Source organism: Cyanistes caeruleus, chromosome 2 (assembly GCF_971803275.1).
Source record: "Cyanistes caeruleus chromosome 2, bCyaCae1.hap1.1, whole genome shotgun sequence".
NCBI lineage: Eukaryota > Metazoa > Chordata > Aves > Passeriformes > Paridae > Cyanistes > Cyanistes caeruleus.
The window spans coordinates 120,346,965-120,361,371 of NC_141702.1; the positions used below are offsets into that span (position 1 = coordinate 120,346,965).

Genomic DNA, 14,407 nt, shown 5'->3' on the forward strand with positions numbered 1-14,407 from the left:
ATTCCCGAGCAGCCCCATTTCCTTGGATAAATAGGAGGGGGAAGAGGGAAAAGAGTTAAAACGGACAAAACTGAAGGGAAGAAAACTTGGAGCAACAAGGAAAAGGAGAAGCAGCTTGGAATTGCACAGGAAATCCCACCAGGCTTCTTTGCTCATCACGGGGAATCTTTTCCATGAAAAAAAAAAAAAAACACAGGATTTTGGTGCTTTTCCCAGTCCAAACCATGGAATTGGTGCTGGGAACAGCACAGGGCTTTTCTTCCCTCCTGTTTTCCATGGATTTTCAATCCATCCGCTCCACACAAACTGCGGGAACCGAGGTCAAACCTGCCTGGGCTTGAAGAGGGTGAAATGGGAATTCTTTGGGAATTCTGCCATCCCAGAAGGAAGTGGGACACTTCCCCTCCTGCCACAGGGGTTCTCCCGTGGGAATTCCAGGCTCCCTCATCCCGGTGGGCTCTGGAACAGGGATCCCAGCTTGGGATTTTGGGAAGCACCTTGAAGGGTTTGGGTCCAATTCTTTGTTCCTGGATTCTCCCAAGGGTCTGGAAGGGAAGGAGCCAGCCTGGAACAGCTGTCCCAGGAGCCACATCCATCCCATCCCAGGTTTTTTCCTCCAAAATTCCAACTTTGGAATGTGCCAACAGCCTTTCTTAACTTTAGTTGCCTTGGGGGCTCCGAGGGCAGGGATGGGGCAGTTTTCCAAGGATTTCTCCACATCCAGAGGGGTTGGAGACTTGGGATCTTCAAGGCAAAACCCAAAGGATCAGCCATTCCAGGGAAAAACTTCCTTCTTCTGGCCCAGGTGCCAACAGGAATTCCCTTCCCATTTAAACCCGGTTCAGCTGAACACACCGGGATATGGAAAAGAGGGATCCTGGGATTTTTATGGATTTGGGAATTGGATCAGAGTGGGGCCTGGCTCTGCAGGGTGGGGAATGCCCAGGAATTCCTGGCACTGGGATCTGCCTCATCCCACACCCCAAGAGGGAAAGTAGCAGCACCCAAGGCCTGAATCCCATGGGATGCGAGCTAAACCCAGGGAATGGTTATTCCAATCCATTTCTCGGATCCAGGGTGTCAGGAATGAAGCCTGGCCCAGCTTTTCCTACTTTAAGTGGGAATTCCAGCCGAATCCTGGGCCTTGGGAAGCAAATCCATCCAAAAGCGGGAATGGGCTCCCACTTCTCTTTGGCTCCCCTGGGATTGGTGTTTGTGCTGGGATATGGGATGGGGTTTCTGTGGGATAATGTTCCCTGAGGGTAATTCCCTGCTTTCAGCTGGATTTGATGGGAATAAAATTCCAGCAGCACTTCCCACACATCCCGAGCTCCCTGGAAAAACCCTGGAGCGGCTCCCTGCAAAGAAAGATGGATACATGAGCAAATCCCACTTCCCTGCCTGTGGAATTGCTCCCAAGCCAAAGCACCCGATTCCCTGTGGAATCACATCCCAAAAGTAACGGAATCGCAGGAATTCCTTCAGCATTTGCAAAGGAATGAGGGAAAACTGGGGGGAGGGGAATACAGAACTGAGAATCCCATGCTATTCCCGGCTGGAAAATGATTCCCAGAGTGGGCATCCAATGGGGAAAGGAAGCGAGCTAGGATAGCCTTTTGATCCAGCAGTAACAATTCCAGTGGGAATATCCCGTTTTTCTCACCTCCCTGCCACAATCGGCAGAAAGGGAAAGGGACGGTTTTCCCCTCAGGATTCCCCTCCTCTTCTCCAAGGAGGAAGATTTCTGGGATAGGACGGAAGAACCGGGCTTTGCTGGGATCGGCTCCCGCCGGGAATGAGCTCAATGTTTTCATTCTCCTGCCAAATTTTTTTTTTAAGGAATATTTGAGCTTTCGGCTCCTCCCCGAATGTTGGGATCTGTCCTCGGATGGAACGGCCGCATCCCGACCTGGGGGGCTCTGGATTTCCCCGGGGATGCCAACGTGGATAATTCCCTTATTTTTTTTATGGAACTTGTTCCGCAACACGATCCCACATTCCAGACGGGATCTTTTTGGGGAGAAGATTCTGGGAAGGTCAGGATCGGGAGAACGAGAATCCCAGGCTGGGGAATTGGCTTGGGAATGACCTGAAATCCCACCTCGCTGCCAGCCCTTTGGAAAACAAGGAATTCATTGTCCCGGGAAGGCGGGGCGGGCTCTGCTCATCCCTCTGGAGAATCCCACCCTGCTTTTCCTTCCAGTTGTTGCCGCCCTGCCCGGGCAACACCCGGCGCTTCCCGAGCCTCGGGAATGTTTCCAGCCCTGCCTTTCCCTTCGCATTCCAGAGCCGCCTCCTTCCCGGGATTTTGCGCATCAGCGGGAAAAGCGATTCGGCGGGGCTGGGACAGCGGTAGAAAAAAAGCAGGAGGAGAGGGGGAAAGCAGGGAACAATCCAGCTGGGAGGGTTGGGAACTCTGGGATTGGGCCAGGGCTGAGTCATTCCCGGCCCTCCCAGCCCCTCCGGCCGGGAATGACATTTGGGAATGGCAGCGAATCCCGTTTGGAGCCGGAGCGGGCCCGGATCCCGCTTTAACCCCATCCTCGGGTTTTGCTCCTTGCGGGAATTTGGGGAGGACTGGAAATCTGGATCGGGCCACAGATGTGGGAATTCCAACAGGAGGGGGAGGGAAAACGGGCAAGGAATTCTGTGGGATGAGCAGAGGGGGGAAGTGGATGTTTGATACCAGAACCCAGCGCTTCCCTGGCTCTGCTCCTGGAAAAACCCATGGATCTATGGATACACCTGCCTTGATCCATGCCTGGGGTGTCCCGGGTGTGCCAAAGGAAAATGGGATTCCCCCAGTCCTCCGGCCCGGATCCCAGCGCCTTCTCCAGATCCCGTCCCTGGGATGGTGAGGCCGGGTCTAAAACCGCATCCATGGGAATACAGGGATCACCTTGGAGCCCCTGATCCTGATTCTCAGTGGAAATTGGGAATTCTGCCCCTCACAGCTGCTGTGGGCAGGGAAAACCTGATTTCCATGGGGAAAAAAAAGCGGAAGCCGGAGGGGGAAAAAAAGAAGGAATCAACTGGATCCCCTGGAATGTTTCCTTCCCGTGGTAATTCCATGTTTATTCAGGCAGCATCTGCCTATGGATGCACTCCCAGTTTTTATTTTTATTTTTTATTTTTTTATTTCTGTTTTTATTTTTATTTTAATTTTTGTTTTTATTTTTTTATTTTAAATTTTTTCTTTTTATTTTTTATATTTTTTAATATTTATTTATTTATTTATTCATTTATTTATTCCTTAATTATTCCACCTGGAAAACCGATCCTGCCTCCAAACGGGATGAGCTAAAAAGTGGGAATGCCTAGGGGGGGGTGGTGTGTGTGTGTGTGAAATTCCCAATTTATGCCCAAAAAAACCCCTCCCAAATATCCTAAAGATGCTCCCTCTTGCCTCCAGCTTCCCACGAGGAACAGGCGCACAAATCCCGGTAAAAACTGCATGGGAATTCCCCGTGGGATTCCTTTGGGAATTCTCCTTTTTTGTTTTTGTATTTTCCCTATTTTCCTTTCCTTTGGGCAATCCCTGCTCGGGGAGGCGAGTTGGAATTCCCTCAGGAGCAGCAGATTCCCTGATGGCTCATCCTGAATGAGCAGGAAATTTGGGAATTGGAGGGAATTCTGCGGAGCTGCAGCTTTTCCCTCGCTCCGCCTGCTCCGAGCTCCAAATCCCGCTGGATCGGGATGGGCCGGATGGGTTGGAGAAATCCCGGAGCTGATCGGCGTGGGCGCTCTCCAGGTGTCCTGGTGGCATTCCAGCTCCCCCAAATCCGGGATGAAAACCAGGGAATTTGGGCTGGGATTGAACCGTCCTCTCCTTCACCTCCTCCCTGCTATTCCAGAACTGGAATATCCCGGAGATATCCCTTGGAGAATATCCCGCTGGGAGGAGGGACCCGTCCCCGTGGATTCCTGGGTTTCCTAAATGGGCTCCATCTGGAGGAGCGGTTGCTCCCACCCCCGGACCACCCAGGACAACCCCGTCAGCAATTCCAAGGCTCCAAACACATGGAAAAATCCCGGAATAATAAAAGAAGTCCCTCGGATAACAAAGGAGGAGGGAAAACATCCCTTGGAGTGAGGATTTTCCCCAGGGCCCTGTTCCCACTGGGATCTGAGGAGCTTTTCCTTCTCGGCTGGAAGGCTTCCAGAGCCAGGATTCCCACTTTTCCAGCTGCTATCCAGCCGAATATTCCAGCTGTGCTCCAGTCCTCCCACTGCCAGGGGGAAAGAGTTTGGGAAGAGCACCCCACTTGTATCCCAAAGCAATTCCAAAGCATGGATCTGCTGTGGGGCTGCTGGGATTTCTCCTCCCTGGAATCCCAGCCGCCCTTTTCCCAATGGGAACGGAAAAGGCTGGAAAAAACTCAGGGATCGCGTCCTCACTTGACATCCAGCAAAAATCCTTGGAGCTGCTCAGAACACCTGGAGCAGCTCCCTCCCACCTGGCAGAGACCTCCTGGAACCTTGCCTTGGATTTTATCTGGAGAGATACGGAATTCCTGGATTGGCTCCGGCTTGTTCTGATCCCCCCCCTCCTCCTCCAGCTTTAGCCTGGAAGCTGCTCCAAGGTTGGAAAAGCGGGAGAAGCGGGAGGAAAGGATGGAAAATGCCAGCCTGGAATCGGGATTCTAAGGAAGCAATTCCCTGCTCCCGTGAAAAGGAGGGAGATGCCTGGAAGGAATGGGATATCTGGAATGGGAGCTGCTCCTTCCTTCCCTCTTTTCCATCCGGGTGGGCGTTCAGCCGCTCCGTGGAAAAAAAAATCATGGAAAGGTTTCATCTGGATCTTAATTCCTCCTCTCATTCCATGGGCAGGAACAGCTCCCGCTATCCCGGGGTGCTCAGAGCTGGCCTTGGACAGTTCCCGGGATCCTGGGGATCCTCTGGGAATCTGTGCCGGGGCCTGCCCGCCCTCCCAGGGGATATTCCCAATATTCCATCCCAGCCTGCTCCCTGCCAGGGGGAGCCGTTCCCCTTCCCTCGGGAATAATCTCTCCCGGTTTTTCCTCCTGGAATGGCACAGCTGGAGCGTCCTGAAGGGCTGAGCAATCCCAAACTCCCGGTTTTTCCTGCCGGCAGCGCTGCTCCATCCCTCTGATTATCCCGGTGCCTCCTCTGGATTTGCTCCAAGGGCTCCACGTCCTTCCTGTGCCGGGAGCCAGAGCTGGATGCAGAATTCCAGCCGGGATCTCCCCGGAGCAGAGGAGCAGGGACGTGAAAACCCAAACAATTCCTTTCCCTGCCCCCTGGAATTCCGCTCCCGTTAAACCCCCGCTAATTCCCGCTCCTCTACATCGCCCAAATTCCCAAAATTTCATGGAACAGAAGGTCTCCAAGAGCCTTCCCAGAGCTTCCCATTCCAACTCCGTGCCCTTGGGATGTCTCCAGAGGGAGCCGAGTTCCTCCAATTCTTTTCCCGCACAGGTGTCCCCCCCTCCGGCTCCATTGTCCCTCATCCCAATCCCGGGATTTGCCGCCGCTGACGTCACCCATTCCACGCCCTTTTCCTTCTTCAACCTCAGACTTTGCTTTTTTTTTAACCGATTCCTTCATTTCCAGCAATTCCCGTTGTTTTGTTTTTTTTTTTTAATTGGTTTTAATTAATCATCTTGGATCTTCCCTTGGGCGGGAATTCCGCTCTCTGGGAGACGGCCGGGATCGGATTCCTATGGAAAACGGGGGGTTCCGGATGCCTTCAGCCGAGGGGGGCTGGGAAAGAAAATCCTTCCAAAATTGGGAGCCAGGACTTGGATTTTCCATGGGAGCCATCCAAGAAAATTTAAGGAGTGTGGAACATCCAATAAAAAAATCCTAAAAAATATTCCCACATAAACTTGGAACGTGGAGATCTCCCTGGAAGTGATGGGAGGGAGCTTTCCTATCCATGAAACTCTTGGAAACAGGGATGTCCCAATTTTTTTTATATATATATATTTTTTTTTTTATTTTTTGGAAGGGGGCGAAGAAAATAAAATGAAAATAAAATGAAAATAAAATGAAAATTAAATGAAAATAAAATGAAAATTAAATGAAAATAAAATGAGAATAAAATGAAAATAAAATGAGAATAAAATGAAAATTAAATTAAAATAAAATGAAAATAAAATGAAAATAAAATGAAAATAAAATGAAGCCGCTGGAAAAGGTTTTTAGCTTTGTTTTTGCAAATATTCCATGAATATTCCATGGTTTTGAACCAGGAGTTCTCCCCTGGGATGGGATTCCTGATTGGACACCCCACGCATCCTAAGGAAGAACATTCCCAGCACTAATTCCTTGATTATCCTGGAATGACTTTCCATATTTAAATTATGTTTCGATATTTTGGGATTTTTCCCCCAGTTTGGGAATCTCCAGAGGAGCTGGAGTTAAAAATTCCCAGATTTTTGCCCGGGAAATCTTGGTTGGATGAGAAAGGCCAGGTTGGGTTGTGGAAAGAAGGAAAATTGTGGGATCAGCTGGGCGGACAAAGCACAATCTGTGTTTTTCCAGAACTGCTCCGTGCTGAGCTCTCTTATTCCAAAACAAAATTCCCCCTGTTCCTGGAATTCTGGATAAATCCAGTGACAAACAGCGTCCGGCTGGGGTTTCTCCCTCGCGTTTTTTTGGGAAGTTGTGGTCCCACAAGGTTTGGGAGCGTTGGCTATGGATTCCTGATGGGATGATGGGATGGGAGATTCCAGAGGATATCCCAGCAGCCAGGGCTTTCCCGGGAATGCCGTGCATGAGCGGGTCTGGGAATAATCCACGCTTTTTCTTGGGATTTTTGACAGCTCTTTGCATTCAGGAGGGAAGCGAAGGAGCAGATTCCCGGTTTTCATTTCTCTGCTGGATCACGGCCATTCCCTCAGGAATTCCAAGCCCACCTGAGCCAAGAAATCCTGGAATGGGCAGTGGATCCAGGGCTGTGCCAGGCGGGAAAAGATTCCCCGGACTCCCAGGGTTAAATCCCGAATCAGCCAGAGGGAAGCTCCAGGGGAAACCCTGGGAATTCGAGGAGGGAATTGGGATCAGCCCAGTTGTTACCAGGGACCATCCCAACAGCCCTGTTCCTCTGGAATTCTCATGGATGAAGCTGGAATTCCGGGAGGGATCCTCATCCAGCGCTGCTGGGGATGGCACCGGAGCCCGGCCGAGCTTGGCTCCATCCCGGCATTCCCAGGACCTTCCCACGGCCCAGCTCCTATTTCAGGGCTCTTCCATCTATTTAAGGAAAGGGGAAAACGCTCTGGAATCTCCGCGCGTGCGCGGGAAGAGCCGGCGCCAAATATTCCCTTTTTTTTTTTATTATTATTATTTTGCTGTTTTCAGAGGCCGGTATCCACGGATCCCACGGCTTTTTCAGCCGGGATGTTTTCCTTCCCCTTTTTTTAGCAACACGTGCCTGAAAACTCCCGGCCCTTATTAAGGCCTTGGAAAACTCAGCTGGTGCCGCCGGAGGGAATAAATCAAATTCTTGGAAGCGGGGGGGGGAGGGAAAAAAAGGTTTAAAAAAGGGGGAAAAAAAGCAGGGACGCGTTCTTCCCTAAACTTTGGGATGGGAGCGAGGAGCCGGCGGGAAAGGGAAGCCAGGGAGCTGCACGCTACAGGAAGCCGCGGCCTCCGGTGATAAATAGGAAAGCCGGGAGCACAGGATGCGTTCGGGGAGAGCTCGGCGGGACACGGGGATGTGACCGCGCTCCGGTCGCTCGGTCACTTGTCCGGCGGGATGGCCGCGCTCCGGCCGCTGCTGCCGCTGCTGCTGCTGGCCTGGCGCTGCCGAGGGGCGGCCGTGGAGGTTCTGTGCGCGGCCGGCGCCTGCTACACCCTGCACCGCAACGAGAGCACCTGGGCCGGGGCGCAGGAGCGCTGCCGGGACAACGGCGGTAACCTGGCCGCGGTGGGCAGCGCCGCCGAGGCCGAGCGCCTGCGGGAGCTGCTGGCCGCGGCCCGCTGGACCGGCCCGGCCTGGCTGGGGCTGGCCCTGCCCCGGGGCCACTGCGTGCGGCCGCAGGAGCCGCTGCGAGGCTTCTCCTGGGCGGCGGGCGGCGAGCCGGGAGACTTCTCGGAGTGGGCGGTGGAGCCGGCGGTGACCTGCGTGAGCCCCCGCTGCGTCTCGCTGCGCCCGCCCGGCCCGCACGGCCCCGGCGGCTGGAGCGACCGCGCCTGCCGGAGCTCGCTGCCCGCCTTCCTCTGCAAGTTCAGCTTCCAGGGCATGTGCGGGCCGCTGGCCGCCCGCGGCTCCGTCACCTACAGCACTCCCTTCGGGGTGCGCGCCCCGCGCCTGGCCGCCGCGCCCTTCGGCACGCTGGCCGAGGTGAGCTGCCACAGCGGCGGCCGCTCGGCCTTCGCCGTCTGCAAGGGCCCGCTGGAGGGCGGCGGCTTCGCCTGGCACCCCCCGGGCCCCCTGTGCCCGCTGGCCTGCGGCCACCGCAACGGCGGCTGCGAGCAGCTCTGCCTGGACGGGCCCGGAGAGTCCCCGCGCTGCGCTTGCCACCCCGGCTTCGTGCTGGCCCCGGACTCGGTGTCCTGCCTGCCCGAGGATCCCTGCCTGCCCAACCCCTGCCAGGGCTCCTGCCGCCCGCTGCCCGCCGGCTTCCAGTGCTCCTGCGAGCCCGGCTACGTCCTGGCCGCCGACGGCCGCGGCTGCTCCGATGTGGACGAGTGCGAGTCCGGGCCGTGCCAGCAGCGCTGCCGCAACTTCCCCGGCGGCTTCCAGTGCCTGTGCCGGGCCGGCTACCGCCCCGCGGGGCCCGCCGGCCGCCTCTGCCACGACGTGGACGAGTGCGCCCAGCCCCACGCGTGCCCGCAGCTCTGCATCAACATTCCCGGCTCCTTCCGCTGCGCCTGCCGGCCCGGCTTCCAGCGGCAGCCGGGAGGAGGAGATTCCTGCCTGGATGTGGATGAATGCCTGCGGGATCCGTGTCCCGGCGCCTGCCGCAACTTCCCCGGCGGCTACGAGTGCCTGTGCCCGCCCGGCTCCCTCCGGGACGGGGATGGCCGCGGCTGCAGCCCCGCGGAGGCCATCCCGAGCAGCGTCCCAGCGAGCTCCGGCAGCATCCCGCCGGGGAGCTCCGGCATCCCCCAGACTTCCAGCAGCATCCCACCGAGCTCCAGCATCATCCCACCGAGCTCCAGGATCGTCCCACCGAGCTCCAGCATCGTCCCACCGAGCTCCAGCATCCCCCAGAGCTCCGGCATCCCACGCACCACGCGCATCCCAAGGACCACGAGCATCCCGCGGACTCTGGGAATGCCCACGGCGGGGTTTGGAGCCGCTTCGGACTCGGACGGCCCGCGGCTGCTGCTCTATTACATCGTGGGCAGCCTGGTGGCCATCCTGCTCCTGCTGGCGTTCGCCCTGGCGCTCGTGGCTTGCAGGAGAAGGGCGGCCAGGAGGGAGAAGCCGCCGGCCAAAAGCGCGGCCGATAATTATTGCTGGGTGCCCGAGCAGCCCGAGAGCCGCGGGGAGCGCAGGTAGGAGGGGGTTAAAAATCCCAAGGGAAGGCTGGCAGGGAATGCTCTGCGCCCTGAGGGAGCTCCTCTGGCCGTTCCGGTGGGATCTGCAGTCCTGCTGCTCCAGGGGAGGGAGGGGAAGGGAATGGGGTGGAATTTGTCTCCGAAAGGCAAATTGGGATTTATGGGAGCGCGCTCCTGAAGGGAAACGGCTCACTTGGAATTCTCCTGCTCCCCCTGGAACATTCCAGACTTGCACTTGTCTCGTTCTCCTGGAAAAGGGATTGGGATGGGGATGGAGAAGGGATTGGGGTGGGGATGGAGAAGGGATTGGGATGAGGATGGAGAAGGGATTGGGATGAGGATGGAGAAGGGATTGGGACAGGGATGAAGGGTTTGGGATGGGGATGGAGAAGGGTTTGGGGTGGGGATGGAGAAGGGTTTGGGATGGGGATGGAGAAGGGTTTGGGATGGGGATGGAGAAGGGTTTGGGATGGGGATGGAGAAGGGATTGGGACAGGGATGGAGAAGGGTTTGGGATGGGGATGGAGAAGGTTTTCAGCCGGGATGTGCCCCGGCAGAGCTGGAGCAGGCCCCTGCAGGCCCAGCCAGGGTAGGGTTGAAGGGATATTTTTGGGGTTTTATTACAAATCCGCCAGCTGAAACCAGGGAAAACGGCTCAGCACGGAGCCAAGGAATGGCATAAAGGTAGGAAAAGCTGTGTTTGGAATAACCACCAGAGTATCCTGCCTAGATCCCGTTCTAAACACAGCAAACAATGCTCTTCTTCCCATCAGCCGCATGGGAGGCTGGGCTTTTCCTGTTGGATCAGTTTTTTTGGGAAGGATCCTTCCCGGCTCCAGGCTGAGCGAGTTTTTCCTCTTTCCCTGCGTAAGGAATTGGAATATTTGCTGATTATTATTAAAGCTCGTAACTCCCCAAAAACTCGCTGGGATAAGTTGCTACCCGGGTGCTTCCCAAAATTCCTTGAGCCACTTCCAGCCTTTCCAGTGGGAGTTCTCCCCGGAATCCCGAGGGTCACATCCAGCAGCTCCTGGATAAACCCCTCCATGGTTTATCTGTGCTCAGCCACAGGGTTTGAAGGGTTCCTGAAGTTTCTCTTGGAATTATTTTGTCCCTGGGGCTGAGTTGCTCCGGGAATGGGAATGGAACACAAAGGAGTTTGCGGTGGGCAGGGAGCTGCATCCTGTCATTCCGTGTGCCGAGGAAAAACCTTTCCTGCTTTTTTCTTGTCTCGGGGCTCCATTGTGAGCCGCAAACAGGAAAAGGGAGCTGGAAGGAAAGTTTTCCGTGCGCTGCCGGGGTTGGGAGAACGGGGGGCAATGCTGCAGAGGGATTCTTGGAAATCCTGCCGAGAATTCCCAAATCCCAAGCCGGCAGAGTGCTGGGAATAGCCGGATCAATGAAGGGAATGAATTATCCCATGAAATTCTGCAGGCCTGGGGTCTGTGGGATCTTCGGGGTCTGTGGGAAGTGGGGGTTTTTATGGGATGTAAGGCTATAAGGATGGAAAAGGAAGGATGAGGGTGGAATCAGAGCTGGGAAAAACCTGAGCTGTGCTGTTTATTCCCCAAAAAAATCCATGATCCCGATTTCTGTTGCAACCTCTGTGTATTCCAGTGGGGAATGATGGCAGAGCTGGGGGAAGACGGGAATTTGTGCCAAGGTTTAGGCTGGATTCTCCCTAATGGAATATTTCCTGCTGTGGCATCCTCCCTCCTGGTGCAATTCCACCTGCGTCCGACCTCCTGTCTCCCGTTTTTCCTGCCACATCCTGATCCGTGGCCTCCTCTGGGAGTTATCCAGGGCCTGGTGAATCCCACAGATGGGAGCAGGATCATTTGGTGCTCTGTCTTCCACAGGAGACGGGATGTTCATCCTGCTCCTGGGAATTCTTCTGTCATGGATGAGTGCTGTGTTTGCCCAGGGTGAAACTCTTGGATTTGCAGGATAAAGTTATCCCAGCACCTCTCTCGGGATGAAATTCCAAGAGAACCCGAACAAAAATGTGTTTGCAGCGGGTTTTAATAAAGATATTCCTAAAAATCCGTGTTCTGGTGCTCCTAATCCTTGTGTTCCCCACGGCGGTGGGTGGCGATCCCAAATCCTTTCCTTATCCCGTGGTCTCAGCCTTTCCCAGGATCTGTGGTCCTGGGCAGGGGCCATGGGCTGGGAGCAGTGGGATGGGCTGTGTTGGACCCCAAGACCACAAGGAAGGTCCAAAATCCACGAGGAAGGTTCTAAACCCACAAAAATGGTCCCAAAGCCACAAGCAAAGCCCTAAACCCAGGAGGAAGGGCCCGAGTCCGTGAGCAAGGTCCTAAAACCGTGAGCAAGGCCCCAATCCCATGGCCATCTTCCCAATCGCACAGCCAAGGCCCCAAACCCGTGACTGACGTCCCAATCCCGTGGCCATGTTCCCAATCCCACGACCAAGGTCCCAATCCCGTGGCCATGTTCCCAATCCCATGGCCAAGGTCCCAATCCCACAGACAATGCTCCAATCCCACAGCCAAGGTCCCAATCCCATGGCCATGTTCCCAATCCCACAACCAGTGCTCCAATCCCACAGCCAATGCTCCAATCCCACCGCCAAGGCCCCAATCCCACGACCAAGATCCCAAACCCATGAGCAATCCCTTTGGTTTCAGCAGCGCTCCACGCAGGAGGGTTTTTTTGGGATCAATGAATAGGATGGACCCCTTTAGGTCCTATTATCCCATGATATTTCAGAATATTTTCCATTCCATCGCTTTCCATTCCCTCATGGACAGCTGCCAGCATTCCAGCAGAGCAACCTCATCCCAAAACCCCGCGGAGAAGCCAAAAATCCCCCCCTGTGCTGACGCCAGCTCCCGGATCCGGGGGTCAGGCCGAGCATTCCAAGTGCCCGCTCGGAGCGGAGTGAGGGCCCAGGGATGAGTCAGAGCCGAAGGGAAAGGCAGGGAGAAGGTGATTAATGGGATCGGGAAGAGGAAAAGCAGGAAGGGCAGTGCTGGCACCCTGACTCAGTGGGATAAAAGGGAACGATGAGATCCCGCTGGATCCCGCTCCTCCCGCCCCGTCATCCTTCAGGGACGAGCCTTGTCAGTGGGGCAAGGCCAGCGGAGCCAGATCATTGTTTGGGAAGGCTGTGTTTTTTCCTGGAAAAATCCTGGGCAAGGAATTTTTTATCTGGGTTTGCAGTTACTGAAAAAAAAAAAAAAAAACCAAAAAAAATAGGTAAATAAATAAAAGAAATAAAAATAACGGCAGGAGCAGAAATTTATTGTTTCTTTTTTTCTTTTCCTCTCCACCACATTCCGTTTTCCTTCTTTTCCTGTGGTTTGCTGGGATGTTTTCTCCCCTTTTCTTGGTGGTTTTCCCCGGAAAAAAACAGAAGTAAAAGGAGAAGTGGAAGAAGAATTGGAAATTGTGAAGTGAAAATTGTGTGAGCAACAGATGTTCCTAAAGCCAGGAAAGGTCAGAATTATCCAGCCCTCCAGGAGATTCCTGGGAATGATCCTGCTTGGATAAATTCTTCCTTCCAAGCCCCCTGAGGTTCATCCCTGCTGCTGGAATTAAATCCCGTGGACATTTCGATTTTTGTGGTAGATCCCAAGCGTCCGATGGGATTAAAGAAGAGTTAATTATTAATTAATTTATTTTTATTTTTATTTTTATTTTTATTTTTATTTTTATTTTTATTTTTATTTTTATTTTTATTTTTATTTTTATTTTTATTTTTATTTTTATTTTTATTTTTATTTTTATTTGTATTTGTATTTTTTATTTTTATTTTTATTTTTGTTTTTATTTTTATTTTTATTTTTATTTTTATTTTTATTTTTATTTTTTATTATTACTCTTATTATTCCCAACTTCCCTTTTCCCCACAGCCCCACGGGATCCACGGGAAGCAGCCGGGGTTGTGAGAGGACAAAACAAACCCCAAGGGTTTAAGGAAGGACAAACTAAAGTTCAATAAAGTTCAGTCCAATTTAATAAAGTTTAATAAAGAAACTTCCTTGCCACGATCCGAGGAAATTGGGATTCACTGCTCATCCCAGCTCTGGTGCCCGAGGCTGTTGGAATTCCATGAAAAAACAGCCTCACCTCCCCTTTTTGTGGAGTGGAGAATACTTGGAACTTGGAAAATTGGGATATTTGGGTTGAGATTTTGGGTTGCACCTGGCCCCGTGCTGGCAGCACAGAGGGATTCCCTAAGGATAAACCTATGGAATGGAATGGGATGGGATGGGATGGGATGGGATGGGATGGGATGGGATTGGGATGGGATGGGATGGGATGGGATGGGATGGGATGGGATGGGATGGGATGGGATGGGATGGGATGGGATGGGGATTGGGATGGGATTGGGATGGGATGGGATTGGGATTGGGATGGGATATCCATTTGGAGATGTCCAAGGGGAATAGGGGAGATGGGGAAAAAGGTAATAATAATAATAATAATAATAATAATAATAATAATAATAATAATAAGAAGAAGAAGAAGAAGAAGAAGAAGAAGAAGAAGAAGAAGAAGAAGAAATAAAAATACTATCACCAAATAGAAGAGATATCTAAATTATGTGTAACTATGGATGGATATATATATAATTATATGTTAATTATCTGTTAAAGAACTTTTCCCGAATCAAACCCAAACCGTTTCCCTTCATCCCGTCCGTTATTCCCCGGGAGCAGATCCCGATCCCACCCAGCTCCAGCCGCCTGTCAGGGATTGTGGAGAGGGAGAAGGTCCCCCCTGGAGCCTCCTTTTCCCCAGGCTGAGCCCCTTTCCCCGCTCCCTCCTGGGGCTCCAGCCCCTTCCCTGCTCCATTCCCATCCCTGGACACGCTCCAACCTCTCCTCTTCCCGTGCTGGATCCAGGGCTGGACACGGGATTTGAGCTGTGACCTCCGCAGTGCCGGCACTGAGGCTGCGGCTGGGGA

At 53.5% G+C, this 14,407-nt stretch overlaps 1 protein-coding gene across 1 annotated transcript; it reads left to right on the plus strand.

The window, feature by feature from the left end:
- Positions 1–7,324: 7,324 nt before the first annotated feature.
- On the plus strand, positions 7,325–11,519 carry CD93 (CD93 molecule). The gene has a single exon (XM_086879339.1). The coding sequence runs from the start codon at positions 7,724–7,726 to the stop codon at positions 9,473–9,475; it is 1,752 nt and encodes a 583-aa protein (XP_086735465.1). The 5' UTR covers positions 7,325–7,723; the 3' UTR covers positions 9,476–11,519.
- Positions 11,520–14,407: the final 2,888 nt, after the last annotated feature.